The 20,273-nt window shown below is 39.1% G+C and overlaps 1 protein-coding gene across 10 annotated transcripts in view; it reads left to right on the forward strand.

The window, feature by feature from the left end:
• Positions 1-18,808: 18,808 nt before the first annotated feature.
• Positions 18,809-20,273, forward strand: part of LOC117561070 (AP2-associated protein kinase 1-like) — a 28,027-nt gene continuing 26,562 nt past the window's right edge. For 6 of the 10 annotated variants that reach the window (XM_034238277.1, XM_034238279.1, XM_034238282.1 and 3 more), the window contains exon 1: positions 18,809-19,642. In XM_034238277.1, coding sequence (XP_034094168.1) covers positions 19,483-19,642 — 160 coding nt within the window. In that variant the 5' untranslated portion in view covers positions 18,809-19,482. The remainder of the gene's footprint in view (positions 19,643-20,273) is intronic. The other 4 variants (XM_034238278.1, XM_034238285.1, XM_034238286.1 and 1 more) reach the window with 1 other exon arrangement.

Raw genomic sequence — 20,273 nt, forward strand, 5'->3', positions numbered from 1 at the left:
TTGAACTCGGCCGTGTTTGTTGTGCTGGTGCCTTGTGGACTATTCTTAATGCATAAATATCGGACTATTGTGACTCGCTCTGCGGTTAAAACAGACGGTGCATGAATGCAGTTTTACAGTAAGTGAAATTCGAGTACTTTATTTATGTGTTGCTTATGTTTTTAGTCAGCTAACATTAATGAATGTTAAGGCTTGGGTTGGCATGCCATGTAGTAAGCAAGTGGTAGCTACATCTGTGCTAGCTATGCTAATCGTAGCCTCCAAGTTAAAACGTAATAGAGAAGTGTTACGTCTTAAGTGGGATAATACTGTAGAACAAACGGCTTCTGTTTGAGGTTGGTATAATAAGGTCATCCTTGTAAGTTAGAGATATTTTATTAGGAAGGTAACTTTATGCATTGATAAGGTTAATTTTAATTTGCTATGATCGATTATGTAGACAAGCTAACGTCAAAGTAGTGTTGAAGAGCGGCCTAGTGTATGTGAATTCAACCTCACAATAAGATGTGTGTATATTACAAATATTAATGTCATATTTCAAGATGATTACTTAGATATTACAATATGGTTGGTTGAGCTGGAGTTCATTATTGAGGTTACACGTTAACGTCACAGTCATATCTGAAGAACGAACCCACACCTTGTTCTTTTTATTAATTGTATTACCAAATTGGTATCAAATAAATAGTAAGCATTGGTAACACCAACGCTGATAAAGTAAATTATTTCATTTGAGTATTTGTGTCTGGGAGAAGGTACTGTACCCAGTTCCTATTTTCGGCAGTTATAGACTGGGCTTTCTTGTACAAGAGAATTTAAAAAAAATCATCAATATGGACCATTACTGTATAATTATCCTTAAATGATGTTATACAATGCACCTAATAAACAAGTATGGTATTTTGAAACATGATGTGCAACCATTTTTACTGTAATTTGTGTGCATTTTGTTGTTAACTAAGATGATGTTATGATTTTTGTTTTGTTAGTATGCACGTGGACATACCTGGAGAAGGAAGAAATGGGTCTTCGGAATGATGGGAGTTAAAGACAAAAGGCGGAGACTAGTGGAGAAACGATCAAGATACCACCTTGTCCCTCTGATTAGACGGCATGTTAAGTCAGGAAGTAGCATTATTAGTGATGAGTGGAGGGCATACAGGAGAGTGCTGAGTAACATGGGGTACAACCACTACACCATAAACCACAGCAGGTGGCACCCCCAGACGGCAGTCATATCCCAACATATAGAAAGAGCTAGGTCGACCGTCAAAGGACATGTTCGTATATAGACTGAGAGGAAACCGTGCAGAGAGTTTGTTGGAGGAACACCTCACGGTTCTTGAATGGTCATCTTGGCTTGGCTCTGCTCACCCTGATGGACTGCTGCTTGGACGCTTGTTCAAGGATACACACAAAGCCTTTCCAGTCTGAGTACCATTATGTCTTACCAAGTCTTTTATTTATGTCTGAGAAAAGCTTTTATGTTTAAATATGTGTATCAGTCATACTAAAACAGTCATTACTTTGAGTCCTAATGTGTGAATAAAATGTTTTGCTTGGCTCTGTTGCATCTTACTTTGCATTTAATGTGAAAAATGTGTATTAGGTAAGCGTGAATGTTATAACTCATTCATAAATGGACATGTGTATTAAACTTTTAAACAACGCACCCTTTCAGTAGTTATAAATGTTAGTGACTCATCAATAGATGGTGATGTGTTTCACACTTTACAATAAGGCTTCCTTTTACCAATTATAAATGTTAGTAACTCATTCATAAATTGTCATAAGAGATGCCAAGAAACATCAAGATGGAAGGGGGGAGAATCAACTCAGTGAACAACAGATACCAAGGATGCTGGCTGATGAAGAACACGAAGTTAGCTATGTAGCCAATATAAGACTTAGCAGTACAGATAAATGTGGGCTCACTATTTGGCAAGCAACCGGTCACAGTGGCCCTGTTTATCTCATGTCTTATAAAAGCTTATTAATGATTTATAAAGTGTTCACAACCTAATTAATAAATGAATTCGTAAACTAATTCATTTATTAATTATTCGTAAACCCTTTCGTATACTATTCGTAAACCCTTTATAAGGGTAGTTTTATTGTAAAGTGGTACCAAACACACAATATATTCCACACATGGATCTAATTTTAATTTTAATTTCTTTTTTTCTTTGATTTGCTTTTAAAAGGCTTCACAATTTGATCCCTGATTGACCAAGATCTGTTGCTCCAGTACGGGTCCAACTCTGACTCAAACACATTTTAGATAGATGCATGATCAAATGCAACATTTAAAATAAAATGAAGGGCAAAGTCGTATTAGCTTCCTGTAATACATACATTCTTATACACATACACATTGACATTAATTTGGTCTTGGTTTCCCCTAATGACTTATTTCATTTTCATCTTTTCTACTATATTGCATTCGTTTTTTGTGCACCTTATATGTCTCTATTATGTATGCCTGCAATGAGGTATTTCCTAACCTAACCTGCCTCTATTGTAAAGCACTTTGGGGTTTAAATGTGCTAAATATATATAAACTGATTTGACCTGACTTACAATGGTTGGTCTTCTTGCCTTGTGCTTCCCAGTCACTGCCAACTGGTTACAAACAAGTTAAACGTGCTGATTCATTCGAGGCCCTTACATCACATGGCCATTTCCTCATTGCTGCAAAAGGAGCCTTATCTTACGAAACAACCGCAGGTATTTACTAACACAGGGAAGTATTCTTGTTTAGTGTACTGTGACCAAAAAAGATTTAGAAAAAAAAATAGAAGGAATCGGGTAAAATGCTCCCCTCTTCTGTCTGTGAGAAGCACTCCACCCTGCAGGAGAGGGGCACATTCCTCAGGAAGTTTACCCTTCGCCTCTTCCCTTCATCCCTCGGTTTCCTGCCTCCAGTGATCGTCCCTGATTACTGAGGGCTGGGTGGGCCGATAAGAGATGCTAATGAGGAGAGGAGACCCTTAGACTTTAATGGTGTGAAGCTTTTTCACACGCAGACATGAAGGAAATGGTAAAAACTGTGCTTTTTAAATTATCAATGTCAAGATTATACACAGTGTTGGAAGAAGTACTCAGTTCCCTTAAGTAAAATGGTCTTAAAGTACTCAATTTCTTAAGTAAAGGTACAAATGTATCAGCATCAAACAATACTTAAAAGTACCAAAAGTGAAAGTATAATCTGCTGAATGTACTTCAAGTAAAAGTACTTGTTGCACAATGGATCTTTTCACAGTACTATATTATTATGGTTATTGTATTATCCTGCATTTATACATGTAAGAGCATTTTAGTATTGTAGTTGCTCAATGTGGACCAATATAGATACTTGAAATACTATGTAAATTAGTAGTACAGTACTGCATTATAGCATATCACATATGTGTTTTGTATGGTATCTGTGATTGCTAAATAAATGTACTGGAGTAAAATAATAATGTTTGCCTCTGAAATACAGTGGAGTAGAATTACAAAATAGCATTACATGGAAGTACAAATATGTCAAAAAAGTACTTAAGTACAATACTTGAGTAAATGTTGCTTTACGCCAATGAATATACATAGAAATGACAATAAAATGTTATGTTATTTATTTTTGACAGTCATAAGTCAGTGAACACAGCACATATTAGGTTGAAATTCCAGATAGTTTAAGAGCTCGGCACAAACTAACACAAAAACACTTTTCACTCAAGGGTCAGAGATTCGATTTTTTCTCCACTAATGTTTTAGCAGCTGCCACAAGGTCGATCAGATAGCTTGATTTTTCCCGGCAGTTTAACTGTTTGTCTCCATCACCGTCAACACAATCCAATCCTTGTCACCACACCTGCTCCTCTGCCACCAGAGGCTGATCCAGAAGCTGCTGCTGCACTGTCTGCGGCTGACAGAAAGGCTGCCAGTCAGCACAGACTTGTGAGAAGAAACACGTCCCAGCGCTGCAAACACTATGCGTGCATGTGATGAGCTGCTGCTGACACACAATCACACGCAGAATTTAATTCAGGAGAGTGCAGCCTTCATCAGTGCGGCTCAGTTCTGTCTGCCTCACAACATGGGGTCTGCATTGCTTTCCCTCTCTAAATGCATGCATGTAGATCAGATCAGTGGATCAGTGTTAACGCAGGGTTTCCCGACCTGCTGACCCCTGTTTATCCAACCCAGTCTCACGGCATTTCGTGTTCACCAACATGATTTTTAATCTATTGATTCGTGTTCACCAACACGATTTTCCCCTTTTTTTCGTGTTGCACAGCACAATTTTAAAAGCAATGTATTTCTACTGGTAATGTGTTTTGTGCCTGCAGCACGTCTTTTTCTCCGGTCGGGTCTTGGAAGACCAGAAGCTGTGTGGTTCATAAAAACATGTTCTTACTCAATATCAAGCCACAATTATTGCTTTTATTTTAAATCGTATAATTTCAGACTTTTGTTGCCGTCTGTGAGGAAAATAAATGGGGCTCAGAGCCTCAGGATACTGAAATCTGTATTTTTTTAAATATTTTTTTCCTTTTAATTTGTTATTCTTTTCAAAATAACACACTGTTATTTACTCACCAATAACACACAATTATCCTTGCTTTTATTTATTGGTTTAATTCTGGTTTAATTCCATAATCTCGGGCTTTTTTGGCGTCCGTCAGGAACTGAATTTCAAAATCAAAATAACCGGAAATATACTTACCTCCATCTCGAAAGTCATGGAAAAAATAGTATATGAACAGGTCGAAAAGTACCTCGCGGAAACTAATCTATGAATTTCAATCTGGCTTTAGAACATCCCACTCCACTGACACATGCCTTCTTTATTTGAGCGACCACATCAAACAAGAGGTGGACGAGGGCAAATACTGCGGCATGGTGATGCTGGACCTACAAAAGGCTTTCGACACTGTCAATCACCCCATTCTGATTGACAAGCTAAAAGCAATTGGTTTTGATAAACTATCGGTGAGCTGGATGCAATCCTACCTGGAGGGGAGAGAACAGATGGTGGAGGTAAACGGTACTCTGTCCCCCCACTCCCAGTGAGCTGTGGTGTTCCACAAGGAAGCATATTAGGTCCGTTACTGTTCCTAATTTATGTAAATGACATGTCATCAGCATGTGACTGCAACTTGTTCCTGTTCGCGGACGACTCAGCCCTGCTGGTCTCTGACAGGAGCAGGTTGCAGGTTGAAAAAACCCTCAGCTCCGAGCTCGGCAGAATCTGCACCTGGCTCGCCGATAATAAATTGTCATTACACCTGGGTAAAACAGAGTCCATTCTCTTCGGTTCGAAACATAATCTCAGCAAATCCGACGACTTCTCAGTTGCAGTGGGCGACATTATTGTTACAAGTAAGAAGGAAATTACATACCTAGGATCTATTCTTGAGGCAAACCTCTCCTGTGACAAAATGGCATCCAATGTAATAAAAAAAGTCAATCAAAGAACTAGATTCCTATACCGGATCTCCTCTCTGGTAAACAAAAACACCCTGAAAACTCTGGCAGGAGCACTCATTCAAGGGTACTATGACTATGCTTGCACGTCATGGTACCATAGCACCTCCAAGGCGCTAAAAATAAAACTTCAAACATCGCAAAATAAACTGGTCAGACTACTGCTTGACCTTTCATCTAGAACCCACCTCACCTCTGCCCACTTTGACAACCTAGGATGGCTTAGAGTAGACGACAGAGTACAGCTACTTGCAATGGGCCTGGTCTACAAGATCCACTACACCTCTATGGTACCCATGTACATGTCAAAATTCTTCCCAAAGGTCAAGGAATACCATGATCATAACACCAGAGGGAGCTCCACAAATCATGTGAAACCCAGATTTGGCACAAAAAAGGGGGAATACACGTTTCGCAATTATGCCACATCAAGGTGGAACGCTCTTCCCACAACTGTAAAGGAAAGTAAAACTATACTTACCTTCAAACCCTCTCTTAAAGAGCACCTTCGGGGGAGAGCATTGCAAAACTGGCCCCGGTAATGGTACAAATCTGTCGTTCAATGGACAGCTTCCCCCCCCATCTATGTATATACTCACATTTTAGACTCTGTTACTAACTGTATATCTGTAGACTTGGTATGTCTTAAATGTCCGGTTAGGATGTATTAGAACAAAATATAAAATGAAAATTGGAAATAAGCAATCTGTATGTAAAAAACCACCTGTATGTAAATTGTAAATAAGCCATCTGTATGTAAAATATGTCTTATATGTCTATATGTCTTAAATGATATGATGAATTGGAAATGGGGGACCCTGATGTAAACAAGACGAAAGTCTTTCTCTGGTCTGCAGCATCCCCTTAACAATTGTATGTTTTGAGCTGTACTGTACTGTACCCAATATACAAGCTGTTAATAAACTTTTCAATCAATCAATCAATCAACGTAGGCATTTCGAGCGATTACCCAAGATCCTCAGCTATGGTTCAAGCTCGCTGATTGGATATTTTAGCCGCAATGCATGCTGGGATTTGGTGTTTATATTATATGAAATCCAGAAAACATTTTAAAAGAATAAAAGAATACTTAATTCCGAGTGCTCTTGCTTTTCTCTTTGAAAGTCATCACATAACGGCATTGTAATACACGGTTCGGCTGCATTACATATTACAGATCTGCCATAGTTCTTTATTTATAGAGCCCTGATGAGAAGACCTTTGGAAAAACTGAAGAAATGCCGCCGAAACTGAATACTTGACGTGGATCATAAATATATCAACAATTAAACAACATCTTCAATTTCTCTTCACACAATACGTCTCCTTGCAGTATCAACACTAATTCGGCTGACTTTTACATTTAATCTAATTAATAGATAGGTTATATTTACACCATAACGGTGCACAGCTGATATAAAAGGACTTGTCGTTTTTAAAGATATTACTGATTTTCTTTGAATGTAAGAATGTAAATACTGAGTCTGAAATAGTATAGCAATATGCTGTAAAATTATGTGAAAGCATGAATAAAACTACACATCTTCAGATGTTGTACATACATACAGTGGGGCAAAAAAGTATTTAGTCAGCCACCAATTGTGCAAGTTCTCCCACTTAAAAAGATGAGAGAGGCCTGTAATTTTCATCCTAGGTACACTTCAACTATGAGAGACAGAATGGGGGGAAAGAATCCAGGAAATCACATTGTAGGATTTTTAATGAATTAATTGGTAAATTCCTCGGTAAAATAAGTATTTGGTCACCTACAAACAAACAAGATTTCTGGCTCTCACAGACCTGTAACTTCTTCTTTAAGAGCCTCCTCTGTCCTCCACTTGTTAACTGTATTAATGGCACCTGTTTGAACTCGTTATCAGTATAAAAGACACCTGTCCACAACCTCAAACAGTCACACTCCAAACTCCACTATGGCCAAGACCAAAGAGCTGTCAAAGGACACCAGAAACAAAATTGTAGACCTGCACCAGGCTGGGAAGACTGAATCTGCAATAGGTAAGCAGCTTGGTGTGAAGAAATCAACTGTGGGAGCAATTATTAGAAAATGGAAGACATACAAGACCACTGATAATCTCCCTCGATCTGGGGCTCCACGCAAGATCTCACCCCGTGGGGTCAAAATGATCACAAGAACGGTGAGCAAAAATCCCAGAACCACACGGGGGGACCTAGTCAATGACCTGCAGAGAGCTGGGACCAAAGTAACAAAGGCTACCATCAGTAACACACTACGCCGCCAGGGACTCAAATCCTGCAGTGCCAGACGTGTCTCCCTGCTTAAGCCAGTACATGTCCAGGCCCGTCTGAAGTTGGTTAGAGAGCATTTAGATGATCCAGAAGAGGATTGGGAGAATGTCATATGGTCAGATGAAACCAAAATAGAACTTTTTGGTAAAAACTCAACTAAACGTGTTTGGAGGAGAAAGAATGCTGAGTTGCATCCAAAGAACACCATACCTACTGTGAAACATGGGGGGGGGAACATCATGCTTTGGGGCTGTTTTTCTGCAAAGGGACCAGGACGACTGATCCGTGTAAAGGAAAGAATGAATGGGGCCATGTATCGTGAGATTTTGAGTGACAACCTCCTTCCATCAGCAAGGGCATTGAAGATGAAACGTGGCTGGGTCTTTCAGCATGACAATGATCCCAAACACACCGCCCGGGCAACGAAGGAGTGGCTTCGTAAGAAGCATTTCAAGGTCCTGGAGTGGCCTGGCCAGTCTCCAGATCTCAACCCCATAGAAAATCTTTGGAGGGAGTTGAAAGTCCGTGTTGCCCAGCGACAGCCCCAAAACATCACTGCTCTAGAGGAGATCTGCATGGAGGAATGGGCCAAAATACCAGCAACAGTGTGTGAAAACCTTGTGAAGACTTACAGAAAACATTTGACCTTTGTCATTGCATATTACAAAGTATTGAGATGAACTTTTGTTATTGACCAAATACTTATTTTCCACCATAATTTGCAAATAAATTCTTTAAAAATCAGACAATATGTTCTTCTGGATCTTTTTTTCTCATTTTGTCTCTCATAGTTGAGGTATACCTAGGATGAAAATTACAGGCCTCTCTCATCTTTTTAAGTGGGAGAACTTGCACAATTGGTGGCTGACTAAATACTTTTTTTCCCCACTGTAAGTGTCCTACACTAATAATACAAAGTTATTATGGCTGTGTGTACTTTGTGTGCACCGCCTAGTGGTTAAAGCACGTTATTGAATTATTGTTTTTATGTGTTATATTTGATTAAAAAAATATTAAGAGTACATACTTTCATAGGGGGAAAGTAGAAGGTCTGTGATAGAAATATAGAATATAAAAAATCAAGAAGATACTATAAGTGATAAGTGATCTCTACAATAAATAAAACAGTCATTGTTTAAACATTAAATAACAGATTAAGGTCTTCTTTTAAATAAGAAAAAAACTTTGGGGGTATCTACAGATAAATATTAAGCCTGACAAAGTACTTAACGTCTAATATATTGCTTTCCTGCAATGTTAACTATGTTGAAGCACTTATTTTAACTGATATTATACATATGAATTATACTTTTATGTATGTAGAATAAGAAATTTGCAGAATATGACAGTTTAATGGTGGAGGTACACACATTGATAGATGTTTGTAATGCACTGTTGAGGAACCTGTGACCCAAGTTTTTCATTCATTGCATAACTACACCGTAGTTGTGATATGTCAATAAACCTTTGAAAATCTTGAAAGGGATGTGCAAAATAGCCATAATATACAGTCTTTAATTAACTATTAGTAGAGAATAACGAGTAATGAATATACTTTATTACTCGTTTCCATTCATTTCAATTGCAGATACATGTTTAGTCTTCTCAAGCATGCAACTATCAAATATCTCTCCTGATTGTTGGCACTTGACAATCACCTTCCCTGAATTTCACTCAGGTGTAACTAAATTCTGATTTAAGGGTTGTTTATATTTCGCATCATTAATCAGAATCTGCAAAGTAACTCAAATAAATAGTGGAGTAAAAAATACCAGGTTAACCTCTGAATTGTAGTGGAGTAGAATTACAAAGTAACAATGAGCTGTCATGTGGGTATATATTAATGCTGCGCATTATGGACACAAGCGATTTTCACCCATTTATTAATTATATGTTTTACATTTGATAACACCAATGTGTTTAATACTGGCAACTTCTAATTGTAGGAAAAACGAAAACGTTCAGTAGAGACGTCCCATAGAACATTTTGCGAAACACAATAGCCAGCGGCGCTGGCGCTGGCGCTGGCCAGCATGTGTAGTTCTGGGGGGGCGTTCGATTCCAGTTTTGGATAATCTGGCGTGGTTTCGTTCCATTTCAAACAGCTGTTTGACGCTCGGCGTGACCTTAGAGGCTTCTCAATTCTTAAATTTCCCCTCCTCGACTCCCCTCCTCGAGACTTAGTCCCGCCCTCAGGAGATGCGAGCGGAGGACCGAGGAGGGGAACCGAGGAGAGAGGAGGGGAAGCAGCAGACGTTTAAAGAAATGAGAACTCCTCTCCTCTGAGCGGTCATATTAAAGCGACGTCCGTTCATTATTACGTGGCAACAGCTGCATCAGCTGTCGAGTGTTTTGTCATAGCGCTGTATTTTATAATCTCTGTTACATCAGCTGAACATTGTTCCCCCACATATTTACTTTGAATTCATTGAGAGTGCGCTATAATGAGACAATAACAGGCTACAGATGCGGACACACACTCACAAATATATTTATATAAATATATACAATTTAAAGTATGAGAGCACTCTCATAATAACGTAACACAATCAGAGACTGGATATATCCCCCCCCTCTCTCTGGTCGCTGAAATGGGGAATTGAAATTACGGGCAAAAAGTTGTATTTACAAGTATTAAAAGTAAGCAGAGGATACCAAACCAACTGAGACCCGTCTGTCCGCCGCATCTACGCACTGTACCACACACACACACACACACACACACACACACACACACACACACACACACACACACACACACACACACACACACACACACATACTGTAGGCTACCACACACACACCTACAGCTCCTAAAGCAGGGGTCGGCAACAGGCGGACCGCGGTCCGGATCCGGACCCAGACGCCGACCTATACGGACCCGGAGCTATAATCAATACATTAATACGGGATTTTTCGGCGCCTCCCGCTTTTTTAACACTGATTTGGGTGACTTGTGTAATTCGTGGACAACCGAAGAGTTTTTGTTTTGGGGGTGGGGGGAGGGAGTCCGTCCGTCCGTCAGTCCGACTGACGGACAACTTCTCACTTCAAAAAATAAGAGAAAATCTAGACCGCAACAATAATTAAACAAGCGAGTACCTGTTTTTCCTGGCCAAGGACAGGTTCCTTGAACACAACACGAGCGTAACGTGTCTTCACGTGGTATATGTCTCCTCTAAAAGGAGTGCTGAGCACCGGAACGCCGCTCCAGCCCTTAAAATATTGCAATACCCATAAGGAGCCGTACACATGCCGCAGTGTTTGCGTGGCTGTGTCTTTAGTTGTAAGCACAGTGGCGATCTGTTGTTATTAACATCTGGTTAGCTAGCTATGCTAACGAATTTAAAGAGCTTTTCTACAACCAGGTGGAAGAGAGCTATCTCCTGAGAGGCTCAAATAACCTCAGCTCAGTGAGGTTAAGGCACACCTTGATATGATCATTATTATAGTTATTAATGAGACTAAATGAAAAACAGGTATAAAATACTATATGACAGTAACAAAAAAGTTGTTAAAAATAACAAAAAAGGGGAGTGATTTGTAAAATATCCAAAAAGAAAAATATGCTTACAGTGCTGTTTCATATGGGTGTTAAGAGATGTATCCATAGATCTCTTAATGTTGCTCTCAAAGTGCACCAGATTGATGCTTTTAACTTCAATATTTAAAAAAAATCTTCCCGGGGGAGCATGCCCCTGGACCCCCCTAGAGGAGGTTAGGTCCCCCCCCCCCCCCCCACTTAAATCATGTTCACATGGATAGGATACTAAATACATTTGCACACATCTTGTGTCCATATCTTTCTGTTTTGGTGGTCATGCCACACCGTGCACATGCATGCATGCGTGAGTCATGGTGAGATATCTGGATTAAGAGGTTGCTTTTTCTTTGCACAGCATGAAAGAAAGGCCAAATGAATGGGCTGTGATTTTAGTTTTTTTAAGCAAATGTTGAGTTCAATAATTTGTACGACCCTCGGAGGATGTTGTAAAAATTGAAAGGAAAAAGGTTCCCCACCCTTTCTGTAAATAATAATAAAAACCCTTGATTTTTAACTTAACATCTCTGTCTCCTATTGATCTGAGTATATTAAAGAATAGCCAGTTAATTGAAGCATTATAGCAGAGGCCTTTGTCAGATGGTATATTACGCTGTTTTTTTTCTGCTTCGAATAGTTCACTCTTTTTTCACCATACCTGTGTTTGCATCACTGTAACCAATGAGCACCTGCATGTGTGTGAGAATGGCCCTGACACCATTTCAGCCCAGATTTACAAACTCCTGCAGGACAAGCTCCAGCTCAATTCTCGCACTGAATAAAACAAAGTGAGTGAGGGACTGCAATATAAGAGGGAAAGAAAGATAAACTTTAAAACTGCTCAATTGTTATGATGTAAAGACTGATATTGTTCTATAATCGGCTGAAACTGTTAAGTCATGATGTGAAACGGTTAACAAAGAAAAAGGGAAACTCAAGCTGCTGCTACACTTTATTTTATTTATCTAAAATTAAGCACTTTTAAGATGCACATATTTTCAAAAGCTATTTTATTTATTTTCTCTATTTTATTTGTAAATGCAGCCCGAGAGGAACATTACACATATCCGCAGTATTTAAGTAATGTTAATTGACAATAAATGTTGTTGTTTTTGAATTGTACTTTCAGTTGTTGATTACATGCAGACGTTGATAAAGCTACAGGTCACTTCAATATATATCACACTAATTCATGAAGCAAGTTAGACATTTTGATGTTCCGGACCTTTGCATGGGGAGATTTTCTCTAACTGGACCTCGTTGAATTTAGTTGAAGACCCCTGTCCTAAAGCATAATCAGGCTACAGCCGTTGTGTATTTTATTATGTGAAGCACTAAATGGTCTTAGAAAAATATCGACTCTTTGTTTGTAGATATCTACTAAACTACAGCAAATAAAGAGAGTAATGTAGGCCTGTTATACTGAGTGATATATATTATACACACTGCTCTGCTTTCTGCACGGACCTCACAGCTGTTCTCACTGTAAACATCGCGACGCGATGAAAGCAGTTTCTAAAATAATATCCAGAGGATGCATGCAGAGCTGTCATTGGCTGAGATAAGTCCGGCCGTGCGTCACGCCTCCACCGTTCCCGGAAATGCATCGGCGGAGGAGCCTTGGAGGAACCATCAGTGTATCCTCGGTTAGAGCTCCTCCAGAGAGCCTCCTCGACGCTCGATCCTCGAAGTGCATTTAGAGAAATGAGATGTCCTTCAACATGGCGCGCTAAAATTCATTTCCGGTTCACTACCGGAGGACCGAGGAGTCGAGGAGGGGACATTTGAGTATTGAGAAGCCTCTCTTGGCGCACTGCCACTCCAATATCCAATCCCAGAGTTTGAAGATTAATCACGGGGACTGTAGTCCTAAACGATAGCTGGGGATTATGGGTAGTGTAGTGTCTTCGGCCATCCTAAACTCAGAAATGTTGACAATCGCAATGATGCTGGAAATGTCCCTTATAGGCCTACGTCTGTTTCCGGTTATTTTCCTGACGGACGCCAATAAAGCCCGAGATTATGGAATTAAACCAATAAATAAAAGCAAGGATAATTGTGTGTTATTGGTGAGTAAATAACTCATTGTTATTTTGAAAAGAATAACAAATTAAAAGGAAAAAAATATTTTAAAATACAGATTTCAGTATCCTGAGGCTCTGAGCCCCATTTATTTTCCTCACAGACGACAACAAAAGTCCAAAATTATACGATTTAAAATAAAAGCAATAATTGTGGCTTGATATTGAGTAACAACATGTTTTTATGAACCACACAGCTTCCGGTCTTCCACGACTCGACCGGAGAAAAATACGTGCTGCGGGCACAAAACACATTACCAGTAGAAATACATTGCTTTTAAAATCGTGCTGTGCAACACGAAAAAAAGGGGGAAATCGTGTTGGTGAACACGAATCAATAGATTAAAAATCGTGTTGGTGAACACGAAATGCCATGAGACTGGGTTGGTTTATTAGGAAGGGCTGTTGCCAGAAATAGTAATGCAATGTTCACAGCAAGACAATCCACCATCTTGTTAAAATCCTGGGCTCTGACCAATAGATCACTTGATGCTAATAGTTTACAGCACTCTGAGTCTGAGATAACAGCAGGGGGTCATAATTGGTCCATTTTTTACACATTACTGCAATTCCTGGGAAAAAAATAACTTGTCAGTTCATTCTTTGGATTCATAGGCAACTCATTTGACAATGCCGTTACTTAGAAAACACCCTTATATTTTTTCTAAATCTAATCAATGAGTTGTCTGTTATTGGACCATGAGAATAGTTAAACCCAACATATTAAATTACCAAGAACTTGACCATGTGTCCTCAATAGGAAAGAAGGTCCTGATACAGTGGGCAGTTAAACGATTAGGCCTAATGATATTATGAATATAAATACGATAACAAACAAATAAACTGCAACTGAACCGGGCCCTTTTTTAGTTTAAGCAGTTTTTATATTTGGACATGAAAAGATGTCTGTCCTCCTGGATTTTGAAAAACATTTTCTGTTAAATATCACTTCAAGGGGAATTAAAAAGGAGTTGTGTTGGCTGGTGAGATAGGAAGCTTACACGCATCACCACCAAACTTGAAATGCAAAAAGGAAATTTGCTCTCAATTTTATGCACCGTTACTCCGTGTATTTTTTTTCTAAAACCAATTTGGTGCAATATGGTTGGAAAATCAATTAAAGGAGTCCTATTCAACGCATTCAGACACACATCCATGATGCCGGAATATAAAGGACAATAGACCCTGCAGTAAGTATGTGAACCATGACCTAAATCTGGTACGGTCAGAGGAATTCATCATCTCGTTCATCCAAAATGTTCCTTTGTTCTCTCTATGCACTTAACTGCACAATGTCAGCAGTCTTTAGAGAGCCAGATTTCTTTCTAAACGTGCCTGCTCAGCTTCCAGAATCTCTTTTTAATGTCAGAGTTTGGACTGTGCTTATGAAAATCTTTACTTTGACAAATGGGCACAATAATTAAGGCTTGAACCTCTATTGGCGTGTCCGTGGAAAGTCAAGAGTGTATGCTCAGGTATGTAATGATTGGCTTTCCTTACAGAGGGATGAGATCCAGATGTGTAGTGTGTCTGCTACTGGAGAGAAAGAGGGCACTCCAGTTCTGTCTCACACACTCCAAAAAGTCAAATAATCAGCGACTCTAAAATAGTCAATGCCAAACAAACCAGCAGAGAGGAAGGAAGCTGACGAACCTCTTCTAACAAACGTGTTTGATTTGTTTTTCAAAAATAAACTATCCATCAGGAACTGGGATCCATCTGCTTTGATTTGGATTAAATATACACAGACTTCTTTTGTGACTACTTTGTTCTGTTTTTTAGCAAGCTTAACGGAATATCTAATCAAAACTTGGATGTTGTTTAAAGAGTTTTTAATGGTATGCATAAGTAGACGTATTCTTTTTTTAATGTGATTATGCATGAACAACATTAAAAAACATTTTGCCATTAGAAAAGTTATTTCTACTGTCTGGTATTGAGTCACCTTAATACATCTTAACAATTAGCTGTGACACCTAGCTGGGACAGACAGTAGACAATGCACTGACATTAACCTAAGAACAACGGACATTTAATGAAAGGTCATTTTGAGCTGAACAAAGGGCATCCAAAGGAGAACAACCTGGAAATGAGAAAAGATAAAGGTCAGGCTGCGTAATTGATGTGAAGTGGTTTCATCTGCATTAGTGCGCTCAGGAGTTAAAACATTATCAGGCTTGCAATCTCAATCTTTAAGGAGGCATTCTTGTGGTTGAAGTTGAGGTTAAAGCGTAAAGTTTCACCGTACGCATGCACCCCAAACTCGTGCGCCATCATGTGATTCTGATGTGTTTTGACAAAACAGGGAATATATGGAACATATCGAGTATACAGTATGGATGTATAAAAGCCATACAGATTTTAACACAAGTCTTTCCACATGGGTGTTTTGATACTATTCTTGGAAGCGAAGTAGGCTACTGGTCTCCATTGACACATCTTGCCTTAAAGTCCACCAGCTTTTCCTGAGATTTTTCTGACTTCCTTTCAAGTCTACAGAGGGTTTTACACTCCAAAGATAGATTTTGGTTGGAGGATCACTCCCATATTTTTTAAATATTGAATATTGCATGTGTAAGAGGCTTATTTAAGTGACCACAAATCAACTAAGAGAAGGACATTGATTAATATCAAAGTTGTTGAGTTATTTGTAAACTCAAGGGACAGATTTGTCTCTAAGGATGTAATTCTCACTCTACTCAGTTCACAGGCCCTGTTAGAGACTGTTCTAGTACTTGCTGGCATGCATACATGATGCTTGCTTTTCTGACCCAGCATTTCACATGATCTAACCCCAACAAATAAGTACACAGTATGTTTGCTTTTGGCTTTTTGGTCAGCAGAGATCTAGCATAGTGTATGAACGCAGAGGAAAGAATGCATCACAGCTTTGTCATTTATCACCAGAGCACTAACGACTCTCCGGCTCAAATAGCTTAATGGCTCTATTATTTTAGAAAATGGTCACCACATGTTTTAAAAGTGTGGCTACATGAATGCCAAGGCATTAGCTGTGCTAAAATGAACATCCTGTACTCTTTAAACAAATAGTCATGCATACATACATTGTTACAGACAGATACATGAGAGATTGTTATGAATCAACAGCAGTGTTTATTAAGCAGCTCGTTGTGCATTAAGTAAAACACTAACAGTTTAAATGTAAAACATGCATGTAGTGCTTGATTATTATAGTTTGCAAACACGTTGAGTTGCACAGGTAGTAAGGGATGTGGGAACGAATGAGGAAAGTCGTCGCTGTGGAATTTAAACTGTCCGTCAATTAATACAAATATCAATAAAAGAGCTTGACAAGTATTTTGCAGAAGTTTGTTGAAATCTTAACATGACTCCCCCAAAACAAACACACACAGATGGATGATGGATGCAACTCAATATTATACAACTTTTGAGATAAGAAATGAATAATGATCAAACTTGAATGAAGCTCTGTAAGTTGGCGAGTTAAAAAAGCAGGTCCTGCATACATGTATAAAGTAATGAAACAGGGCCCCCTGCAGGAGACATTATCACAGTCAGAAAGGCAGCCAACCAGGCCTTTTATCAATTTGAAAACCAATTCAGAAAATGTGTAACCTTTGAGCTGGCTCACTGGATTTCACTCAAGTATGAAGAAGTTCTAAAAACAAATTGATATTCTGAATATATCTGCTACATTTCTATTAAAAGATACTGGAAGACCAACTGTGTCTGTGGTTAAAAAAAGCATGAAACTATAAAAACATGGACGTGCAGTGTGAGGAGGGATGTGTATTCACAACAGACCATATATGAATGTTGTGGCCCACATTTTCATATTAGAAACTAGGAGGTCTAGAGTGATGAAATATCAGTTCTGTTATCTCTGTTTTACTATAAATATTCAAGGGGGTTGACACATGAGCAGAGTTCTTGTTTCATGTGTCACTGTGTATTTAATCGTGTGTTTATTGTGTGATAAGACATCGAAACCAAATGGGATTCCTTTAACTGAAAAACAAGGTCCTAGCTCATTTCCAGTGGGGTTGCATTTAAAGTTGAACATTCCTCACTGTCTCTGCAGCAAGATTTCAAATAGTGATATGAGTAGGTTTTAGTTCATATAGACAAGAAGGAAAGGATGTATTTAACAGTTTCCTACCCTATATATTTATCAAAGGAAATAAATCGATAGAAAAGGCAAGGAAAGGAAAGACAATTAAAAGAAAGAGCCAGACTGATGAATGCAAGGCAGCTCATATGCAATTTAAAATACAAATCGTCTTGGTGTTGGTTGAACAACTTGAAACTGTTGTAATATGTCTGCAAATATCAGTACAGACAACTAATGACAAGACTGTTGTCTGTTTATTTTGTTTTCAAGACTCTGATCTCACACTAAAATACCAGAAGGCATAGAGCCCTGTGAATTAGGTTTTCTGTGCCCCAGCAACTATGTCAGTGGTTGAGGTGTTCACCTTCTGCTTGCATCTACTGCAAGATAATTGTGTATTATAGTTTTTAAACAGCCTATGTTCTGTGTTTGCTCTGCTCCGTCACAGCTTTGGCTGCAGTGTAGGTCTGCTAATGGCCTTTTTATCAACAGGGATCATTAAATAATGCCCTGCATATTTGGCAGCAAAATTGTTGTTTAGCAGAGGAAAATGAAGACACAGATAGATAATGGGTGCTTGTTGTGTCTGCCAGCCCAGTTTAGTGATGGAGCACTTTCATACACCTTCATGACCTCTTATGATTATACATGATTTTCAAGTACATTGGCCGCTGTTCCTTTTTACATATTCCCAGATGGTTTATGAAAATGTAATTTGCATATTTGCTCTTACATATGCATATTTTGCTCCTTCGCCCCTCCGCGGGGAAGCGCCTGTCTTATAAAAACACGAACAAAGAAATATGCTGCAATCCCTAGCCTTTTTAGTGTTCTTCGTTTTTGTGAGTGCAAACTTGCATTCATGCTCAACTTGAGCCGATTAAAACAATCTCACTTTCCTCTATTTAATTCCATTTCAGAATAATATAATTAATATGTTTGATTATGATTATTGATGCATTAATGTGTTTATCGAAGCTATGCAGCTAGTTTGAATTACTTTGTATACTACAGGGTAACTTGAAAATGTTACTGTAGGTGTAACCAAAGTCCTTTTAAAGTGTTGTCTATATTTCACATTATTAATCCAAATCCAAAGTAACTAAAGGTATAAAACAAATGTAGTGGAGTAAAATTACACGAATTAGGCTACCTCTGAATTGTAGTGGAGTAGAAATACAAAGTGGCATAAAATGAAAATACTCAAGTAAAGTATCTCATGATTGTACATTACTTGAGTAAAGTACTTCGTTACTTTACACCTCTGCCAGAGGGACCAGCATACATGTATTAGCAGGGGACTAGCGTGGACTGACAGGAAGTTGTTGTTTCTCTGACCAATCACATGAAGAGAGGTCCAGCAGCGCAGTCCGCATTGGAGACTATCCCCATAGCATCCTCTCTGTTTGTAGCTACGTTAGCTCTGTCATTAAGTTAGTGGACCAGCCTCCACACAGCCTGCAGGACGCACAAAAGCAGTGGAGGTCTGTCATTTTTTTTTATGCGACAAAGATTAAAAGGGCAGCAGATGAACTAAGGTTTATTTCAGGTGGAAGATATAATTGGAGATGTGTAATAAACTGCATTGGACACTTAGGACCTACCTGGCTTCCAGCCTATCAACTGACAGCTGTCACCGCACCTAGCTGCTGAGCTAGCTTTGTGCTAACGGCTAACAAGTGTTTTTTTCGGGCTAAATTAGCCAGCCAGTGCTACTCTCGCTTCAGAGAGGAAAATAGCTGACTTCCGCATGGACGTTATATCGTATTATTTTCTCAACAGAATTTGACTCCGCCTGCTGTTTAAACCATGAGTTAGCTAAGGTGCGTCGGACCGCAGTGTTTGGAATATTTAAGGTCCAGCTAAGTAAGCTAGCATTTAGCCTCGAAGCTAGCTTTCATTCAATTTTTGAAAAACTGCTTACGCGTTAACACCAGCACAACAGCGCACCGGGACTGCTTCAATCCAAACTGTTGTTACGATACTAATACATTTTGGATTTGCTTTGAATAACCTCTGGGGGGGAAATGAAGAAATTCTTTGACTCTCGTCGGGAGTTGGTGAGCTCCGGGCCTGGATCTGGAGCCGGTGGAGGAGGCGCTGGATCCGGCGGCGGAGACAGCTTCATCGGACGGGTCTTCACCATTGGACGGTATCAGGTGACCGTGGAGGAAATTATCGCAGAAGGTGAACTATGTGGCTTTCTGTTGTGTGGATTACACCCATGTCACACAAACACGTTTATCTAGATCCACAGTCTGCCCTGTACCACATTGTTTTGAGTCAAGTAACATTATGTTTGGGCCTGTTTTTTGGGGGGTTATGGCCTGAGTAGACTACAAACCAAATGATATATCATACATTTATCATATGTTAATTATGAGAAAGGCAATGGTCATTCGTATTGGCACATTGCCATGACAGTTGTATGAATTGTGACCACCAAGGAAACTATTTTAATATTCTTTCAGTTTCCAGTCAGACTACTTTTGTGCTCTTAGGTTACTTTCTTACCTTTTCTTCTTTTGTTTAATTGCTCGATTGAAAAAGTATTTAAATGTAGGAATGGGTGTCAGTATAATTGTCAGTTACTCAGATTGTATTTTCCTTGCAATACAGCACATTTTAGCTTTAGGCTAGTAGGCTGGGAGGAACCCTAATTGTACAACTGGATTTTCTACTGTTTTGTTAAGGACCAATGCCATGCTGACTCATCTGTCTTGATATTTACAGAGTGAGTAACAAATTACAAATGCAGATATTAGAAGTTTTGATGTTGGTTAAAAAGAGGGAAAGGTTATCGGGATGGGTAGACACA

The sequence above is a fragment of the Gymnodraco acuticeps genome, unplaced genomic scaffold (assembly GCF_902827175.1).
Source record: "Gymnodraco acuticeps unplaced genomic scaffold, fGymAcu1.1, whole genome shotgun sequence".
NCBI classification, from domain to species: Eukaryota; Metazoa; Chordata; class Actinopteri; order Perciformes; family Bathydraconidae; genus Gymnodraco; species Gymnodraco acuticeps.